General features: G+C 47.8%; 1 protein-coding gene across 3 annotated transcripts in view; it reads left to right on the top strand.

The window, feature by feature from the left end:
* DENND1A (DENN domain containing 1A) overlaps positions 1 to 19,300 on the top strand; it is a 150,732-nt gene that overhangs the window by 47,494 nt on the left and 83,938 nt on the right. For all 3 annotated transcript variants that reach the window (XM_025895264.2, XM_025895265.2, XM_018074333.3), the window contains exon 6: positions 18,958 to 19,027. In XM_025895264.2, coding sequence (XP_025751049.1) covers positions 18,958 to 19,027 — 70 coding nt within the window. The remainder of the gene's footprint in view (positions 1 to 18,957; positions 19,028 to 19,300) is intronic.

Below are 19,300 nucleotides of genomic sequence, written 5' to 3' on the forward strand. Positions count from 1 at the left end.
AGCCTCAGAGTTTGGATGTGTGAGCTCTGCTCTGTCCCACTGAGGGCTTTGTGAAGTTTGGCATAATAAAGACTGTCAGGGGGAGTTGGGAGCAATGCATTTCACAGAAAATGGGCAAACAGGCTCTATCAGAAGAGATTTTGATGACCTCCCACAGCCATGTAGGAATACAGTCCATAACTTTTTATTTACATTTGCTGCAAGAAATGATGCCAGTAAAATCAGTGTTGATCCCAATACATCAGTGCCATCAGGGACTGCTGTGCAGGGAAGGTTTCCACGGGGCATCTGATCTGCCTTAGTTTAAATGAATTTAAGAGTTGTCTGTCTTCTGCTTTCTGCTTTTCGTGTGTTCACGAGGAGTGGGAAATTTGGGAGCTGTGGCCCAGGTAGAGCCAGCTCAGAGTTCCCTGGGAGCAGCCAGGGTGTGATGGGACAGTTGCTGGCTCAGTCCCAGCTGAGGCCCTTGCCCTGGAGCAGTTGTACACGTCTCTCTGGGGGTCTCTGCTTTGCTCTGCATGGGCACAATCCAGTGTAAGGACAAGAGGAACCTTCTTTGTGCTGGGAGTGCTGAGTGTGGGACCGTGTGTGTGTGTGTGTCTGTGTGACTGAATGTGCCCCTGGGAGGAACTCCAAAATACAGGTCACTTCCCAAGGGCAAGGACACCCTTCCTCCCAGGGGTGCCTTCAGCAGTGCCATGGATTTGGGGTTGATGGACACAGGTAATGTCTGTGCCCAAGTGTGTGATGTGCTGTACTTCAGCAGTGTGCTGTGGCAGGGATCTGCTCCCCGGGCCTCCACTGGAGAAGCTTCATATTTGGAGGAATGGTTGTGAACTCACCCCGATGACTCCTTACCCAAGTGGGAGGCAGCGTGGCAGGGGTTTGCTCAGGAATTCTTGCATTCCCTCTTTTCTCTAGTGGACATCTCAGCTGTGACTGGCTCTGGCATTCCAGCAGTGTGGAATGTCCTGCAGACAGGGGGGTGCTCCCCAGCTCCTCCTGTGGCTGCTCCCCTGCAGAGTCAGGCAGTGGTTCCCCGAGTCTCATGTGGGCAGTCTGCTTACAGCAGGCAGCTTTTCCTGATTAATGTCAAATGAAAGGAGAAATAGAGTTTTAAAAAGACAATCTGAATGAGGGATAGTCTGAGTCCCTTCTTGCTCCCCCCTGGATCAGAGTTCTGTGCTGTCAGCCCCCTTTTGCCAAGTGCCAAGAAGAAATGAAGTTGTTCTGTTGTGGTTAAATGTCTTCTGCCTCAACTAAGAACCAAAGAAACCAACACAGTGGATGAACTGGGACTCCTCACCTCACTGCTATTGCCTCCTTCTCCTGGGAACTGATCAGAAAAAGAAAGTTCATCGCTGATGCAAGTTTATGCAAGTTTTAGAGGATAATGAAGAGTGTAAATCAGCATCACATGAACTCACTTCCTCTATTCCCAGAACTGCAGATCCCATTATTGATGTGAATCTTCTCAATGTCCTTTATGGATTAAAGGATGGTGCATGGAAAATGGATGGGGAAAAACCTGCTGAAGAATATGAGAATGATATGAAAAGGCAAATGGGGATGAAAAGAATGTTGGTTTATTTGTTTCTAAGTTACAGATTGGATGGCAGCAAACTTCAAGTATCCCTTGCTATGAGGAATTCTTTTTGCTCAGACACTGCTTTCCCAAGTTTCTGCAGAGCTCTGGAAGCAGAGCTGAAAGCTGACACAGTGCTGGAAGGCCACAAGTCAAGGTCTGGCCGTGAGCTCTGCAGTGACCCGGTGCTGTTTCCGTGGATGCCGAGCACAGTGAGGCACCTCTCGGGGTGCAGGGGCAGTGCAGTTATCCTGGGGTCAGCAGGGAGCAATTCCACGTGGCAGGGAGCTCTTTGGGCTATTTTAACCAATACTGCTCAGAAACCTGCTTTCGAGGTACTCCTGTACTTCTGTTCCTGCTGTAGTGGCCTCGCACAGATCGATGGAAGCCTCTGGTAACTTCAAACCCGCGTTTGCCGGGGGCTCTGTGGGTTCCTTCCGTGTAGAACCGCTCTGCCTGATGCAGGATCTGCCCCTGCCTCCGTTTCCTTTCCCTCTCCCGGTTGTGCTGAAGGTGCGGCCGCGGGGCCCGAGCTCGGCTGACCCGGAGCGGCTGCGCTGGCGCGCCCCGACCGCCAGAGGGCGCGGGGAGCACAGGTACGGCCAGGTGAGAGTGGGGAGCACAGGTACGGCCAGGTGAGAGTGGGGGGGAGCACAGGTACGGCCAGGTGCGAGTGGGGGGGGAGCACAGGTTACGGCCAGGTGGAGAGTGGAGGGGGAGAGCAACAGGTACGGCTTCCAGGTGAGAGTGGGGGGGAGCAACAGGTACGGCAGGTGAGAGTGGGGGGGAGCACAAGGTAGGCCAGGTGAGAGTGGGGGGGGAGCAAAGGTAACGGCCAGGTGAGCACGTGGGGGGGGAGCACAGTACGGCCCAGGTGAGGAATGGGAGCACAGGTACGGGCCAGTGAGAGTGGGAGCCCAGGTACGGCCAGGTGAGGATGGGGAGCACAGGTACGGCCCAGGTTGAAGAAGTGGGGAGCACAGGGTATAACGGCCAGGTGAGAGTGGGGGAGCACGAGGTACGGCCAGGTGAGATGGGGAGCACAGGTACGCCAAGGTGAGAGTGGGGAGCACAGGTAACGCGCCAGTGAGGATGGGGAGCACAGGTACGGCCAGGTGAGAATGGGGGGGAGGCACAGGTACGGCCAAGGTGAGTTGTGGGGGGGAGCACAGGTACGGCCAGGTGAGAAGTGGGGGGGGAGCAAGGTAACGGCCAGGTGAGAGTGGGGGGGGAGCACAGGTACGGCCAGGATGAGGAAGTGGGGAGCAAACCATGGTACGGGCAGGTGATGACGTGGGGGGGAGCACAGGTCACGGCGCAGGTGAGAGTGGGGGGGGAGCACAGGTACCGGCCAGGTGAGGAGTGGGGGGGAGCACAGGTAAAAACGGCCAGGGTGAGAATGGGGGGGAGCACAGGTACGGCCAGGGTGAGAAGTGGGGGGGAGCACAGGTACGGCCAGGTGAGAGTGGGGGGGGGAGCACAGATACGGCCAGGTGAGAGGGGGGGGGGGGCACAGGTACGGCAGGTGAGCAGTGGGCGAGCACAGGTACGACCAGGTGAGAGTGGGGGGGGAGCAAAGGTATGGCCAGGTGAGAGTGGGGGGGAGCACAGATACGGCCAGGTGAGAGTGGGGAGCACAGGTACGGCCAGGTGAGGATGGGGGGGGAGCACAGGTACGACCAGGTGAGAATGGGGAGCACAGGTACGGCCAGGTGAGAGTGGGGAGGAGCACAGGTACAGCCAGGTGAGGGGAGCACAGGTATGGCCAGGTGAGGATGAGGGAGCACAGGTGAGACACAGACACAGGTGGGTTTGGGATGTGACCCCAGGTGAGTCCCAGACCCCCCAGGGGATTGGGATGTGACTCCAAGTGAGATACAGACACACACACACACACACCCCCGGGGGACCTGAGGGGTGACCCCAGGTGAGTGACAGACCTCCCTGAGGTTTGGGGTGTGAGCCTGGGGGAGTCACAGACCCTCCATGGGTTAGGGATCTGAGCCCCAGGTGAGTCACAGACCCAGAGGCTCTCGTGGCACACACCAGAATCTCCCGGGGAACTTGGAATTCCAGGCTGCCTTTTTCAACACGTTACAAAACTTAAAATGTGCTTTTAAATTATTCTCTCACAGCGAGGTGAGAGCTGATGTCCAGTCATCAGATTCCGAGCTCTAATTTGGGAATTAGAAAAAAATTCACAGCCAGGGATTTTTTCTTTCTAAGACTTTATTTAAAGATTTCAGGATTTTGGCCCCCAGTGGAATAAATCCTAATGGATATGCATTAAGAGGCTGAATTTTATTGTTTCTGGAGGTTTGCTTTAATCTAACTTTGCATCACATTTCGCATGGGCTTTGGAGGGAGGACAGTATGGATAGTTATGGACTTAGTAAAGAGCTCTGGCCTTTTATTTCAAAAGGGAACAAAACCAAACCCAACTTTGCATCACTTTGCTTTGGTTCACAAACTTCCTGGGCCAAGCTTGACAAGGTCCCATAGCCATGTGCAACTGTGATTTCAGTGTTGCTGAATTTGAAGGTTTCAGTGGGTATTCAGGGTTTGTACCAGACTGGAAATCATTCTCCTCGAGTGAAATGCAGAAACATTTGTGTGGAAATCCCTCTCGGCCAAAATAGCTGAGCTCTGCACCACTCCTTTTCTAAGATAAAAAGAAATGAATCCATAATAGTTTGTGACAGATGGCAGAAAATGTAACTAACTGAATGTGATTCTGTATGGAGTTATTTGAGGTTTTTGGTGTGATTTGTTGTGAGTTCCTCTCCTCCCCCCTTTCCTTCCCTTTGATTGCAGTCTTTGTCCATTTATTCTTAGGACAGAATAAGATTTCTGAGCAGGGGCCTCTCTTGTGGTGCAAAGTGAGAATTGTTTTTAATTGAGCAGAAACATGTGGAAGGATCAGGAATATCTCAAGGGATTACAGAAAAATTCCAAATTTGTACTACTTACAGCTTGTGTTTAGAGCGGGGTCTGCTGGGAATAAATGTTAGTTAGTGTGACCTGTGACCTTAAAAACTGTTGACATGGATTTCAGCCAGAAACTGGCCACAGAACTCCTTTGTTAGGCTCATTCATAGCTCCTTGAAAACTCCAGTCAGTGAAAGTTGCCAGCTCAAATCTAAGGAAAGCAGAGCCCTTTTTTTTCCTTTTTTTTTTTTTTTCTTTTTTTTTCCCATGCTTTGGAAACAGTGGCCGCCCCTTCCCCAGCAAGGCTCCTTTAATGGGGCTGCGGGGCCGAGCCCTGATTGGAACTGACAGCTTCCTGGCCCGGCTGTGCCAACTGGCAGGGCACTGAGCCATGGCACCAACCGCCCGGGACAGCCAGGGCCCCGCCCCAGCACTGCGGGGGCACAGAGCGGGCAGCTGGGCTGGGCATGATTTGGGATGAGTTCCCCTTGGCACTGGTTTGGCCAAAAGCCACAGGGGAGTGTTTACCCTGGGGGCAGAGAACACGGTTTGGAGTTTTGATGTTGTTGTTGAATGCTTTGAAAAACCTCATCCCCCCGCTCTGAAGGGGTTAAGCTTTACAAGACCTCCTCCCTGGGCACTCGTTTCTGTCCAGGTTTGCCCCTTTTGGGGGTTCTGGGTGTCCCAGCTGGGTCCCTGGTGGCACTCAGTGTCTGGCTGCAGGAGGGCTCACCTGCCCTGAGCGGTGCTTTTGGAGTGAGAGGCACCATCCCACCAGTAAGTTCAGTTATTCACCATGACACTTTCTGCTGTTCCTCAGCTGTGGGGTGAGGTCCCACAGGTTCAATATCCTTTGAACAACCTGCACTGTTAAAACACCCAAACATCCGAGTTTTGATTCACGTGTTCCTCGAAGGCTTCATTTCCCACAAGTGTAAGGCTGATGTGTCTGGTGGAATGTCCTCCATGGGATTGTTTGAAAGAAGAAAGTAGTAGGTGCCAAGGTGAAGGAACCTCCCTTCTGCCAAGGACAGGGCACCATTAGCCAATCCTGACTGCTGTGTGCCAGGGATGGAGAGGAGGAGGGGGGAGGAATGGGAAGCTGCTTCCCCCTCACAGCCACCCTCTTCCTCTGGAGGAATGAGATTCTTGCCTTTTTCTTCATCTTTATCATCCTCTTGAATCCTTGTGCTGGTGTTTGCAGCCTCAGCCTGGGCTTCCTACTGAACTGAATTTCACTGGATTCCACCCACTGTTCCAGAGCTGCCTTTGCTGCCTTCCTGCACACACCAGGAACATTTGGTTCATGGTAGTGAGTCAGGTTGGAGTAATTCAGCTCAACAAGAGCTTGAGCCTATAGAAATTCTGTCATAACCCATGGAAATTATTCAATACTTAAATTAGAGAGGTTGATATACTTTGTTTTTGTTCTCAAATGTTCTGTGGCTGTTGTTTGAGAGGAGGATTTGCAGATGAATAAGGAAGGACATCCCGTTCTCAGTGGATCTGGAGGAAAGTTTGGAACATTGAAAGGCACAGATTTGTGATACATGCTTTGAACCAGTGGTAATGGGAGTGTTCTTCTGTGCAGTGTACTGGCACTGATGACAAAGAGTTGAATGTATTTAGTAGCACTCTGATATATGGGGAGGCTGAGCCTCAGAATTCTTCTTGTTAACTAAAAATTCTTACCTGATTTACAGTGGCTTCATGCTTGTTGTTTTTCCTTTGCATATATAAAGTAAATTAATAGGAACACTGTTTTGTGCCTGCTAAGAAAGTAGTTATGCTGCTTTTATTTTGGAGTGAATTGGAAGGTGGAGAAGGGAACCAGCACAAAGAGGGACAAGGAGCCAGTTGGGTCCCCAGTTGCCATTAGTGACACGTGCCATGAGGGTGCACCCAAAGCACTTTTGCTCTGGCAAGCTGAGTGCAATAAATTGTGGGTGCTTTTCCTTGGTAAAGTTCCACTTAGTTCAGTGCAGCCTGTGTGACATTAGTGCTTTTATACATTGATGGAATTTTAATTTAGAATTACTGTTTAAGAGAAGTTTACATATAATCCATTTCTTTTAAAGGAGAGGAAGAGAACTGATGATGAAACTGGGCTGTCCTACAGCAGAGGAAGAATTTCTTTTGCCAGCTTAAAGTTGTAGTAATGAGTTTAGGCTGCAAGCAGTGACTGTACAGAACCCCTGGGCAGAGATAGCCATAAAAAAGAACCCAAACAAAAAAAATCCCTCCACCTTTCTCTCTATATATCTCTTTTACTTGGTTTCTTTCCTTTCCCTTTTCACTGTCAGATTTCTGTGTAGACACAGAAAATATTACTGTCTAATTAAGTAAGAAGGAAGTCCAGTCTTTATTTTCTGAGGATTTACTATAGTTGTATGTTGAATAAAATGGTAATAAGTGAAATCAATGTTTTGCTTCCATAAGTATCTATGTGATACTTTGAAGCCTTCCAAGAGATGTTTGGTAATGGCTGGAACACTTTTTGGACAGTCAGTTTGGTCCTTGAGGTGTATCGACCCTGGAATCCCTGTTCTGCTTAAAATGCTCTGGAGATGAAAGCAAATGGCAAACTGCTTCTGTTAGACATTGGCAAAGGCCATGAAATCCATGTATAAATCATGAGAAATTGGATCTCTCTGATTCAACACTGCAACAAAATAGTACCTAATAAAAATGTTGCTGTAGAGACTCTGTCTGCAGCCTTCATAGATTTTTTATTATTGCTATTTTTTAGCAGAGGCTTCAGCAGCTGCTCTGACTGTCAGTGAGAGCTGCAGACACAGATCCCTCAGGGCTCTGCATGGGCCCTGCCGAGAGGAGAGGAGAGGACAGGCAGGACCTGGAGCTGGACCTTCCCAGAAACTGGAGTTCCCTCCAAGCTGTAGCTGCAGCAAAGCAGGCCCCTCTCTGTGCTGGGTGACAGGAAGCTGAGCTGAGGTGGCTCAGAAAATGTGAGAACGCCCCGAGTGCGTGTGTCGGAGGGCTGGGGGTGCTGCAGGCATTCTGCCTTAACTTGACATGTTTATAAAACAGTTTACATCTCAGAAGTTGAGGGTTTTTACCCCCGCTGATTTGCCTAAACAGACACTGGCTTTTCTTTTCAGTTGCTTGTCAGAATATATGTGGAAAAGTGATGAACCCAGTGAAGAGGGAGCTTGACATCAATTAAATTTAGCTATCTGCTTTGTGTTTCTTCTTCCTGATACACTGTCTCCAGTGTAGTTTTCCCAAACTTCCTGTGGTTTTTCTTTATTGTCCTTACGAATTTTACAAGATAGAGATGAGCTATTGCAAGCTACAGTTCCAGGAAAAGAAGAATAGAATTTTGTATTACATCTGCTCATTTCTTGCCTTTGGTTTTCATGTCTGCCATTAACCTTTTCATAGCCTCTAGAAACTTCCTTCAGAAAGCCTGTAAGGCTTAGGATCTTCCCTTGCTCAAGTATTTTTAAATAAGATAGTAATGATTTAAATAAGACAGTAATGCCTCGTGGCTGCAGGAGGGGATGTGAGTCTTTGCTGCAGATGAGGAACCAGAAGTTCCCCTTTGTTTCTATCATTTTTTCCTCTTACCATTCACTAGAAAGCGGAATGACTGCTGTCCATCCAGCGAGCTTGAAGTTTTGTGTGCAGACATGGCTGGCTGCACTCAAATGCTGGATGCAGAAGAGCTTAGTTGGGTAATATTAGGAAGATATTTTTTCCCACTGAGCTTCCTAGCTAAGCTGAACCTGCTCATTGATAACTGCAGCAATGAGCTGTGCAAAAGAAAAGGTATCTCCTGGGAAGGATTGATATTAGAAAGAAATATAAAAATTCAAATTCTCAGTAGCCAAATTTAAGACCCTTCCACTTGTGAATGAGAGGTTAGAAAGAATATGAATATGAATTCTTGATTTGGCTGCTGTTCAGCCATTTTTTAATTGTTCCCATACGGTGCTTGCAATTGGAGAAAAGATGTTGATTTTGAGTTTCTCTGTGAATGTGTATATACACATCATTATTCTTAGTTGGAATTTGAAGTGTTATCCCTCAGCACTGATGTTTATTGTTTCCACTTTGATTTTGGTACCAGGGCTGAGCTGTGTCCTTGCATTAATTTTGTAGTGGGCTGAAGTTATCCCACTTCTGAGTTAGCAGCAGCCAGAAAGTACAGGGAGTTGTTTACAGAGAGCCCCATCGATTCTCCCTTTCTGTGGGAGCATTCAAGCAGCAAGACCTGCACAGTCTGTTTGGCACAGTAGCTGCTCTCAGCTGGCCCCGAGCCCTCCTGCTGTTAGTGAGGGCAGAGGATGTGCCAGAGCCGGGCTGTGCCGAGCAGAGCCTGCCTGCAAATCTGCTTGTAGTTACCCTGGGGCCTTTTGGCAGCACACTGCAGCCCATTGATTTAGTTGCAATCCTTTTTCCTTAATACTTTCCATCTGGCCAACAATGACCTATAACGACAGACACAAAACAGAGTTTGAATTATGAGCAGTGTAATGGTAAAAATGCTTCCCAGTCTCACTCTGGAACCTGCACTGATGGGTCACTGCCACTGCACAGCCCAGGGCAGCCACCTCCACAGCACTGCTGCACCCAGGGAAGGCATTGGAGCTCTTGGGTTCCAGCTCTGTGACAGAGGAACGTGCATTTGAAACTGTGACTGTGGTCCCTCCTTGCTTTTCCTTGCTTTTCCTTGCTGTTCCTTGCTGTTCCTTGCTTTTCCTTGCTTTTCCTTGCTTTTCCTTGCTTTTCCTTGCTTTTCCTTGCTTTTCCTTGCTTTTCCTTGCTTTTCCTTGCTTTTCCTTGCTTTCTGTTGGTCCTGAGCTGGAGGTGCAGCGCTGGCAGTGCCGCCTTCCTCACGCAGTTCCCTTGTACACACTGCCAGGGACAGCTCACCCCAACAGTCCTGGCCCTGCAATTTTTTCTACGTGCAGTTTGCCACCTTCTCCTGGGAATACTTGGGATTGTGAAAGGATTCGTGTTTTTTTCCAAAGGTGACAGTAAATTATGCACAGACCCTTAGAGATCTTGTTGGTCATGATATTTACAGGAAAATGAGAAATCAGTGGAAGTGGGAGAAGGCTCCAGAATGGATTCACATTCATGCTGACTACAGGCCTGAAAGGCCTGAGACCCAAGATACCTTCTCCTCCTCCCTCTGCATTACCAATCCAGGGAATACTAATTTCAGTGACTTTTAGTGAATTTAAAGAGTAGTGAAGGTGTGTCAAAGGAAGTTTATTGCAGATTTTGCTGAAGCTTTAATCTTAACTGCGAGTCAGAACACTTCTGTAAAATATCAATGAGAAGGATCACAACAAAAAATGTCAAGTGTTAGTGATACCAGTGTATTGCTACTGGTGGAATTGGGTAAAGCTGAGAGTGCTGCATTCAGTCCAGCCTCTTCACTGGGCTTGCCTTCTGACCAGGAACCGATTTTACTTAATTAATTAGGGCTTCGTGTCGCGCCTTCTTTCGTTGCTGAACAACTGTAACAGAAATAATTAAATCATGTCACTTTTTATTACCTTTGGCCCTGGCTGACTGGCTTGGAAACTTCATTTTCGAGCTAATACAAACTGAATTAGTGCATCACCTTGGGGAAAACCCCTCCCTGGCACCAAGGGGAGGGAGGAAGTGGTTAAAGTACTAAATGGATAGATCTTCTCTCCCCAAATGGATCACTTTGGGGCTGCCGGCTGAAGGCTTACAAATGCATCTGTCAGGGGGAGCCATCCTGTCCCTGCTGACAGATGTGAACAACATTCCCGGCGAGATTACACGGCAGCTTCCTCCGGAGCCCTCGGGTTAGGGGCGGTAATTGGAGACCCGGGGCTGCTCGGGGAGGTGGAACTGCCGGGAAGGGCTGCTGAGGGACGGCTGGGCATTGTCCCGATGGAAGCCCTGGCTCGGGCACTGCAGGCACGGAGGAAGGCTCCGAGTGGCTTCCGAGGGGCAGAGTTACCTGGGCTGTGCAGGAGCTGGAATGAACCCCTTCATTGTAACCCCAGGTTTGGAACAGCCTGGGGAGGGGACAGGTCTTGCTCCACACTGTGCAAGTATTTACCCACAGCAGCCCAGCTCAGTGTGGGTCAGGGTTTATTAGTGTTTGAGAGTGCAGAGAATAAAATGATTGTGGGCAATTTCCTATTTTAATCATTTACTTAACTGATGGTTGGACAATAAGCCTTGTAAATCAAAATTGTGCTCTCTAGCCAGTTAATGGGCCACAGAGACCTTTTCTTTAATTCCTGTGTCACATTTTCAGGAATTCTGTGTGAGGTTCATCAGTGGTGTCTCTGCAGGTGAAGAGTCGAGTGCTGTCGTTTCATGTGCTTATTCTTACACCTGAATGGAATTTCTCACTTGGTGCTTTCAACTCTGGTTGGGTTTGAGTTTAACTTTTGTGACTTGCTACCAACTTTGCCTGTTGTTATTATTAGGAGGCACGTGTGCCACCTCTGAGCATGTGAATGTCTCTTCACTGTGGTAAAGTTCCCTTCCTGTGGAGGGAACTGTAAAACCCTTGGTTCACTTAGGTTTGTTTCTTGCCCACAGGAAACACAAGTGGTGTGGAGAACATTCCAGAAGAGGGGTACCTGTAATTGATTTCTCCTCCACCTTTTGCACTGAAACATTCTCATCCCCTGCTCCAGAGCTCTCTGGAGTTCATTTTCCAAAATGCACAGAATCACTGCTGTGTCCAGAACTCACTCACAGGTGTCACAACACACACCTGATGCTCAGCTCCAGCTTTGAAATGAGCAGCAAATCCCTTCAGCACAAGCACAGCTCCTCACCAGCCTTGCAGTGGGGCTCTTGAGCACACAGGTTGGGAACATTTTTCTTCCCTTCAGGAGTTTCTCTGTTCCAGGTGGTGACACAAACTGTCCCAGGGCAGTGGTTTGGAGCTCCCTGCAGCAGTGCTGGAGCACATGGCCCGTGTGCTGATAGGGAGCACTTCTGATTTATAATAGAAACTTCATCATTCTACTGAGATTCCAGCTGAAACTTAGTACTAGAGGGCATAGCTTGACAAGCACATATGATTGGAGTCAGTAATGAAAAGGAGCTGTTTCTCTGGTCAAGGAAAAAGGGTTAATTTGCATTGGGATGAAAAGGCTGTTCAGGATCTACTATTTCAACCTGTGATAGACTTAACAGCAGGCTTTGATCCCCAAATGAAATGTGATGGATTTCAACTGATGCCAGATGTCTCAAACCTAGTGGGATCTCTGATTGTCTGCCACATCTAGAATTCTCTCTTCCAGCACTTTCATGTGTGCTTTTAAACGTGGTTTGAGAAGGGAGATTCCTTGACAAGCTAAGCCTTTGGAATCCTCTCTCTGTATTGTCACTTCAGTGGGGATCTTTAGGCTCCCATGCTGTCTAGTGCATCCTGCTTTTTCGAACCAAGCCTCATGTGCCAAACTGCTCTAACTCCTTCATAACCAATTTTTTTAAGTCCAAGCAATTTAGTGCCAGTATCATCTGTAACTTTTCTCAGTTTAAGGCTGTTTTGTACCCTCTTCTTATTTGTTATTTAGAGCATTTTACCCTGGCCAAGGAAAACCATTGGCCAATGTATTTCTGTTGGTATTAAGGGAAACATAATTGTTGACTCTTTTACTCCAAGGATATCTTGTTGCATTTCATAAATCTTATTATAAACTGCCAAGCCCTTCAGTATGTCCAGCAACAACCAGGGCCTAAGGATACTTCTGAAATAAATTAAACACAAAATAGCCTATCATAAAATTAAATAAATTTCTAAAATGTCAGAGTGATTGGTGACTCACAAGATGAAAGCTTGACTGTTGAGGGTACTTAAAGCTGTGCCCACTCTAAATGGTGTTGTGCTTGTGAACTTACAGTTCCTTTGTGCAGAGCAGAGGATGGTGGTGCCTGGGCCTGTGAGCCAGAAGGTGTGGGATTCCTGCTCCCCAGGCTGAAGTGTAGTGCTGCAGGCTCTTGAAACAGGTTGGGTTTGTGTAAAATGTTTTTCAATGAAAGCCCAAGGAAGAACTGTTTATTTTTCCGAGTGTGATGTTGTTTCCCCCCTCTCCGAGGTCAGTGTGTGCCCGTGGGTGCTACACTTGCACACTGCCATGCCAAGCTCCCCTCAATTCCTTTCATTTACAGAAATTCCACAGCTGCTCTGGACCCTTGTTTTCCCCCAGGGTTTTGGAGTGAGCACAAAGGCCCTGGGAAGGGGTGCCAGCTCTGCCCCACTCAGCCCCAGCTGCCTTGGCCATGTCCCAGTGAGGTGTCAGCCCCGAGCAGACGCCCTCGGAACGGGCACCTCCAGCTGCCCGGGCACTTTGAGCTTGACTAGACCGTAGGACTGTTCCATCCTCAGTGTCTCTGCTGCAGTTCCCTGGCCCTGTGTGGTGCTGGGGGTCTCCAGCTCCCTCGGGCTCTCTGTGAGCCAGGGCTGCTGCAGCTCCAGGGCCACGGAGCTGTTTGGGAAGGGCTGGGCTCACAGGGGCATTTGGGGAACTTGGGGGGCTTTGTGCAAGGGACACTTGCTGTGACTGCTTAGACATGGTCACACTGTGTAGGAAAACAGGAATGGAATGTTTGAATTGACTTTGATTATTGACACACAGTGGCAGGTCACCCCAGTAAGCACTTGCAGTTGGCTTTTGTATGTTGAGATGCTCCGTGAGATGAGGTGTGATCCACTTCTGTGGGGTTTGATACTTCTGAAATGTGTACATGAGTCACATGCCTGAGCTACAGAACTTTTAACTGAATCATGGGAGGATAATAAACAAGGAGAAGTTTATAACAAAATTGGAGAAAATGCAAAAAGCAAAGAACTGCTGTGGGAGTGAGGAAGGGCAAGGGTGCAGCTGGCTCTCTGTGGTGGCAGGGGCACTCAGGGGGGAGGTGTAAAGCAGAGACACAACTGAAATAAATAAAAAGCTAATGTTCAGAGGAGGCTGGGGAAGGTAAGGCTGGATCTCATCACCATGCACAGGTGTTGCTATGGAGATTTGGGGTGTCTGTGTGTGGTTCAGCTCTGAGTGTGAGAACGTGTCACCAGACAAGTCCAGAAGAGACAATAACGATGCTCTGAGGTCCATGAGGTGCAGGGGGGGACGTGGAACAGAGGGATGGCTGAACTGGGAATTTAGCCCACGGAAATTCCCAAAGGAGCCTAGAGATGCCTTGGTTCTTTCAACTGCATTTTGTAAAAATGCTGGAAACATTGGGTGGGGGAAGGAAAGGAAGGTGGGGAAAAAAATGTAGTGGTGTACTACTGCAAGGAAAATAATAGCATGTGGAGAGTCATCCCTGAGCAGAGAGAAGGGACTGGCTTTAAAATATGCAGATAAGTAATTGAACTTAACTGCTAAAAATTAAGGTGGAATTTAAAAATAATTCAAAAGAGAAATTCGTATTTTTAATGAAAGGAAGAAAGAAGTGCTTTGATGATGTGTTTTTGCTATTTAAAATCACGTGTGCATAGAACCCCTGAAGAGCATCGTGACTGGCAAACATAACTTAGTTCATTGTCAGAACCCCAAATCACCTTTATTAGCTTAAACCAGAACATGATTCCATGATTAGGAATAATGCTGTCTGGGAGGAGAACTGTTAGCTGCCAGGTGCAGGAGGATGGAAAGAAGCAACACTGGTTTTAAGGATGAATTGCAGAGCTTTATCTCTAAATGCCAGAAGTCTTGGATGACTGCTCCCCAAGGCTGGCTGATGTCTGAGGTATTTTCTGTGCTGGTTCTCTCAACCCCGGGGGGGCTGTCCCCAGAGGTGCCCCCTGAGTGCTGCAGTGTGTGGCAGTGCTGTGGGAGGGGCACTGGAAGGATTGGCCTGAATTTCCTCTTCCTCACACTTATGTCAGTCAGGAGGGTGTCAGTGAAGTTAGTGATGATGAATACTATCATTCATGTCATAACCAAGGTCATTATTGACAGAACTGAGTATTCTAGGCCACTGCAGAATATTGTACTGAGCAAAAGGTCAAGATTTGGGAGCTCCCTGAATCCAATCCTGGCTAATACAGACAGATTTTGTAAGCCTGTCACCACAGAGAAGTGTGCCCATCTGTAAAATGGAAATGACTGTTCTGTTTTGCAAGGAGATGGCAGTTGGTTATGCTGTTATCAAAATATATATAGTATGTGTTATAAATAAATACATGTTAAAATTCCACTTCTGATCTGTGTGAATGGAAGGAGTAAAAGTTATGTGTGCTTGCAACTCAGTCTAGGAGGGGATGCTGCAGGAAATGTGTTGGTGTCAGACAAGTTGCTGAGTCACAATAATTTCAGAGGATGGGTGTGCAGAAGTGCAGCTGCTCCAGGAGCTGGGACAGCTGAGGTGCTGCTTGTCTTCAGAGGTTCAGAGGAGACCAAAGGTCCTTTCCAGGAGTGCTTGCTCTGCTTGCTCTGCTCTTCCATGGTGTCAGCACACCAGGGACATGGAATGGTGGAGCCATCGATGTTAAAAGTTAGTTTTATAAGCAGTTGCTATGGTAATTAGCAAATCTTCGTAAATCATTTGAGAAGGTCCCCCTTGCCACTGGGCTGTGCTGGTGCTGCCCTGGGACACGGAGCCTTTCTGCTGTTGAGGTTCTCAAAGGCTGGAGTGTTCCATGGGAGTTGTTCTGGTGAGTTCAGCATTCACAGGTTCTTGCACACTTGGGTTTCCTGCTGTTTCCTGCTGCAGGTAACACTGAAAAATCCCTCCCTTTTTAGGTTGACTTCACTGGAGATTTCCCCTTCCAGCAGAAAGTCGAGTTCCTGGTTCCACACCATGTGTTTGCCCCTCCCTGCCCTGGCATGGACATGGTATCTGTGGGATAACTGAGGGATTTGAGAGGTCCATGCTGTGCTTGGGACTCCCCTTCATGTTAATGAGCGCTCAAAAAATATCAAAAGAAATCATAATGGTGGGACTTTTGCATTCAAGGAAAGGACATGTCTTATCAAACCCTCTCTTCATTAGCAGTGCCTCAGAACTGGAGAAGAAACAGCTGTTTTTTCTGAGGAAGGCATCTTTTCAACTGGCTGCCAGTGTTGATGGTTTCTTAAAGATTTCCCCTCTGCTATTCTTAGAGTTGTTGCATATTCTTGCCCCTTTGTGCTTGCAGGGCAGCACAGCACTGCTGTCTGAGCACTCTGCCAGCCCCTGATTGCTGTGACACACGTAACCAACCAATGGTGTTCTGTGCTTTCCAGGGGGCACTAAAAAGGTGATGACATGAGGCAGTGAATGAGGCTCTGTGCCCAGCCCTGCTTCCATCAGCCAGGGCTGGGGCACCTGGGCTGGCTCACCTGGGCTGGCTCACCTGGGCTGGCTCACCTGGGCTGCTTTAGCCTGGGCTGCTTTAGCCTGGGCTGGCTCACCTAGGATGGCTCAGGCAGGACTGTCTCAGCCTGGGCTGTCCCCCCAGGGCTGTCCTTGGCTGTGTCACCCCCCAGGGTTCCAAGCACAGGCCAGCCCAGTGCTGAGCCCGTCCCTCAGCCTGGAGAAACCCCGTTTGCAGAGGCTTTGATTGGATTCCCAGGACTTGTGGCACTTCTGTTGTTATCCATGTGTACAGTTGTGAGGAAACTGGGAACGGGGGTGAAGCTAAAAAACAGTGCATTCAGATTGCCCTTTTATTTTTGTTTACTCTTTCCCCCCAATGTGATTTATGCTCATTGGACTCTTTGAACCTCAGGCCCGTGAGTGGAGCCCAGTTTGGGGCTGGTTTGGTGCTGCTGGCGGGGGCTGTGCGGGCGTCCCGTGCTCAGGGCTCTGGGCAACTTCACTGCAGAGCTTCCCTTCCTTTGCTTAACCTCTGACCTGTGAAAACAAGAGTTAATCAAAACTTCTGAGGTAGCTAAGAGGAAGGGGAAGTGTTTGGTTACAAATTAAATATGAGCAAGTCATAAGCCATAAATCTTCAGTAGTGCTACCAGTTGTGCTACTTAAGTTCATGTGGCACAGAAAGTTTTGGGTTATAAACTCCTCTGTTTCTTTGGAGGGGTGTTTAAAGGCTGCCTTGAGGATTTGCTTTTTGTAAGAAAAATTCACATCTTTTTTTTTTTTCCTTTTGCAGAGATCTAGAAACAACTCGAGATAACTATATTGTTTGGGTTTTTTTTTTTTTAGTTTTTTTTAAACTTTAACTGGTCACAGTTTGGTCTAATAAAAGCAGAACTGTTTCACTATTGAGTAGTCAACACATGGAATAAGTGATGAAGTAAAAGTATTGAAGGTGGCAGGATAAATTAGCTTTCTAATGTATCCAAAACTTTTGGGCTGAGGGAGATCCTGAATCGTGCTGTGGCAATGGGGGAGGTGAAAACTGAAGTGAGATTGTCTACAGAATTCCCACAATTCTGTGGTGGGTTTGTTTTATCTTGTCTTACCCCTCTCTTGAGCAAAGCCTCACAGATCCCTGTGTGTTGTGGGGTGCTGAGTTCTGCTTCAAATACCAGCTCATTTCCTCAGCTCCCAGACTGTGACACTTCTCTCCTCAAAACAAGACGTTATTCTCAAAATAGAAAAAGAAGCAGTTATTGCTGAGCTGCTAAACCATCACCTGGAAAACAAGGAAGAGTTAAAGTTACAAAAAGGACAACCTGAGGTTCATCAGAGGATACTGGTGAGGAGACAAGGGAAGGCCAAGGAGTGTGGCAGCAGTGCACCCAGGCCCTGGCAGGGCAGAGCAGTGTGAGCAGCAGCCCAGCCCCTGACCCTGGCCCGGGGGCTCAGCGTTGTCCTGCTGGGTCCCTGTGCTGCCAGGACCTGCTCCATGGTCACCCTCAGAGCCTGGGGAACCTGCTTTGCCTCTTTGCTTTGATGCACATACATCATAAACACAGGAGCAGCTTTAAAGGTGCTCGTTTCAGCTCTGTCAGTGCAGCTCTGCAGCTTCCCCACTCGCAGGCACTGCTGGCAGCAACTTGTAAATGTAGTTTTCCAGAAGGTCCCCGAGCGATTAAGAAGAACTTTAATTGTGCCTCCCTGGAAGCAGCTGTGGTTTCCCACTGCCAGGGAGCTTTCTGCCTCCTTGGTTTCCTGTCTTCTCAAACTCTTTTGATAGATGCCTTGCACGGATTTGTTTACCAGGTTCTTAATCTCTACTTAGCAGATATGTTTGGAGAGGATTTCTTGTTACCCTTGTAATGGCTTTTAACTCTGCTGAAGTTTATTTAACTAAACAGAAAGAAAGAAACTTATCTTCTACCTAATCCTTCTGGATTGTTTACAATATAATGCCAAACTTAAATGCTGTTTAAAGTGGTAATTGTCTGTCTTTCTGCTCTATTCCAATACACACTTTGTAAAGATGTTTGGAGCGTATTAATTTAAACGATAATACTGTCATATAACATGAAAAGTTAAGTTGCTTATCAGTATATTTTGATAAGCTACTTACATTTTACAGTAGCATTTGCAGGCTTCAAACAAAGGCTAATGATGGAGTGCCAGTCCCTGTGTCTGTCTCATACACAGCTTCTCACCTCATTTATCACCCAGAGCTGCCCAGGCAGAGCACGGGGCACTCCATTCCTTACAGCTGTCAGGATGGAGTCATATTTTATAAAAACTTTAGATCCTGTCTCACTATATCACAGTAGAACCCATTTGCTTCAGAAAGCAGCTGTGGTTAAAGCAGCATCAGGCAGTGCCTCACACTGGCTTTGCATTTGCTGCAGCCCAGGGAAATCCCTCACAGGTCTGGGAAAAGGGGTTGGAATAAAGAACTGTGCCATGAAAACAGGGCACAGAACCCTCCCAAAGCTGTAGTGGAAAGGAACATCTTCTCTGTCTTACTTTGTGCAGTGGAGATGTAATTCAAATGAAAAGGGTGTGATTTTTCTGCATGTTTCTCTTTGAATCTTGTTTCTTCTTTTCTTTTGGAAGCTGTGTGCAAATGTGAAGGTGAAGTTTCTGTTTGACCAAAGTAAGGGCCAGGCTAAACACAGTGATGGGATTAGATCTGACAACAATTAAAACCTGAGATACTGGTTATACAGTTTAAAAAATCCACTTGTGTGAGGACTCAAACCCAAAATAACTGCCTGTCTTGGCTTTCCAAGGACCCTCAGCAGCTGTACAGGAGAAGAGTTATTTGACATTCAATATGTTCCAGCACACATGGACATCAGTGCACAGAGATCTTTGGGGTTAAACCTGTGTGGGACTGTGTGTTGGTGAGGGTGGGCAGCCCTGGTGCTGTGGGGCTGGGTGGTGCCCAGCAGTGGGGAAGGGTGAACTCCAAAGCTCAGCCCTCCAAAGAGAGGGATCCCTCAGCCTCCTGGCAGAGCTCTCCTCCCAGTGCAAGTCTGCTGTGGCTTTCCTGACAGATAATTATGCAGCATCACGTTGGGATGCATCTGTAGCATAAGGGCTGGTGATCCTGGATTTATTGACTGAGATTTAGCAAATTAAATGTATGCTTTTTCTTTTTTTCTTTTTTCCAGTTACCTCCCGTGGTTTGAAGTCTTTTATAAGCTGCTCAATGTCTTGGCAGATTATTCAGCAAAAGGACAGGTATTCTTCTGAAATACTGACCCTCCTTTTCCCTGCCCAATATCAGATGGGGGCGAGAGGATGAAACGAGCTGGTTGAAGAGGTGCTTCTATGAGAGCTGACCATGTGAATTATTAATCCCTATGATGCAGTGACATAGGTCATCAGCTTGGGAAGTGCCTCTGAAAAATAAATATGCATTTAAATTATTTTGGGGAAAAGATGAAGCCCAAGGGTGTGGCTGTGGCTCCACCACAATCCCTGGGTTCCTGCAGTGGCCCGTGCTGGGCTGAC

Source organism: Manacus vitellinus, unplaced genomic scaffold (genome assembly GCF_001715985.3).
Source record: "Manacus vitellinus isolate BGI_N305 unplaced genomic scaffold, ASM171598v3 scaffold_27_pilon, whole genome shotgun sequence".
NCBI classification, from domain to species: Eukaryota; Metazoa; Chordata; class Aves; order Passeriformes; family Pipridae; genus Manacus; species Manacus vitellinus.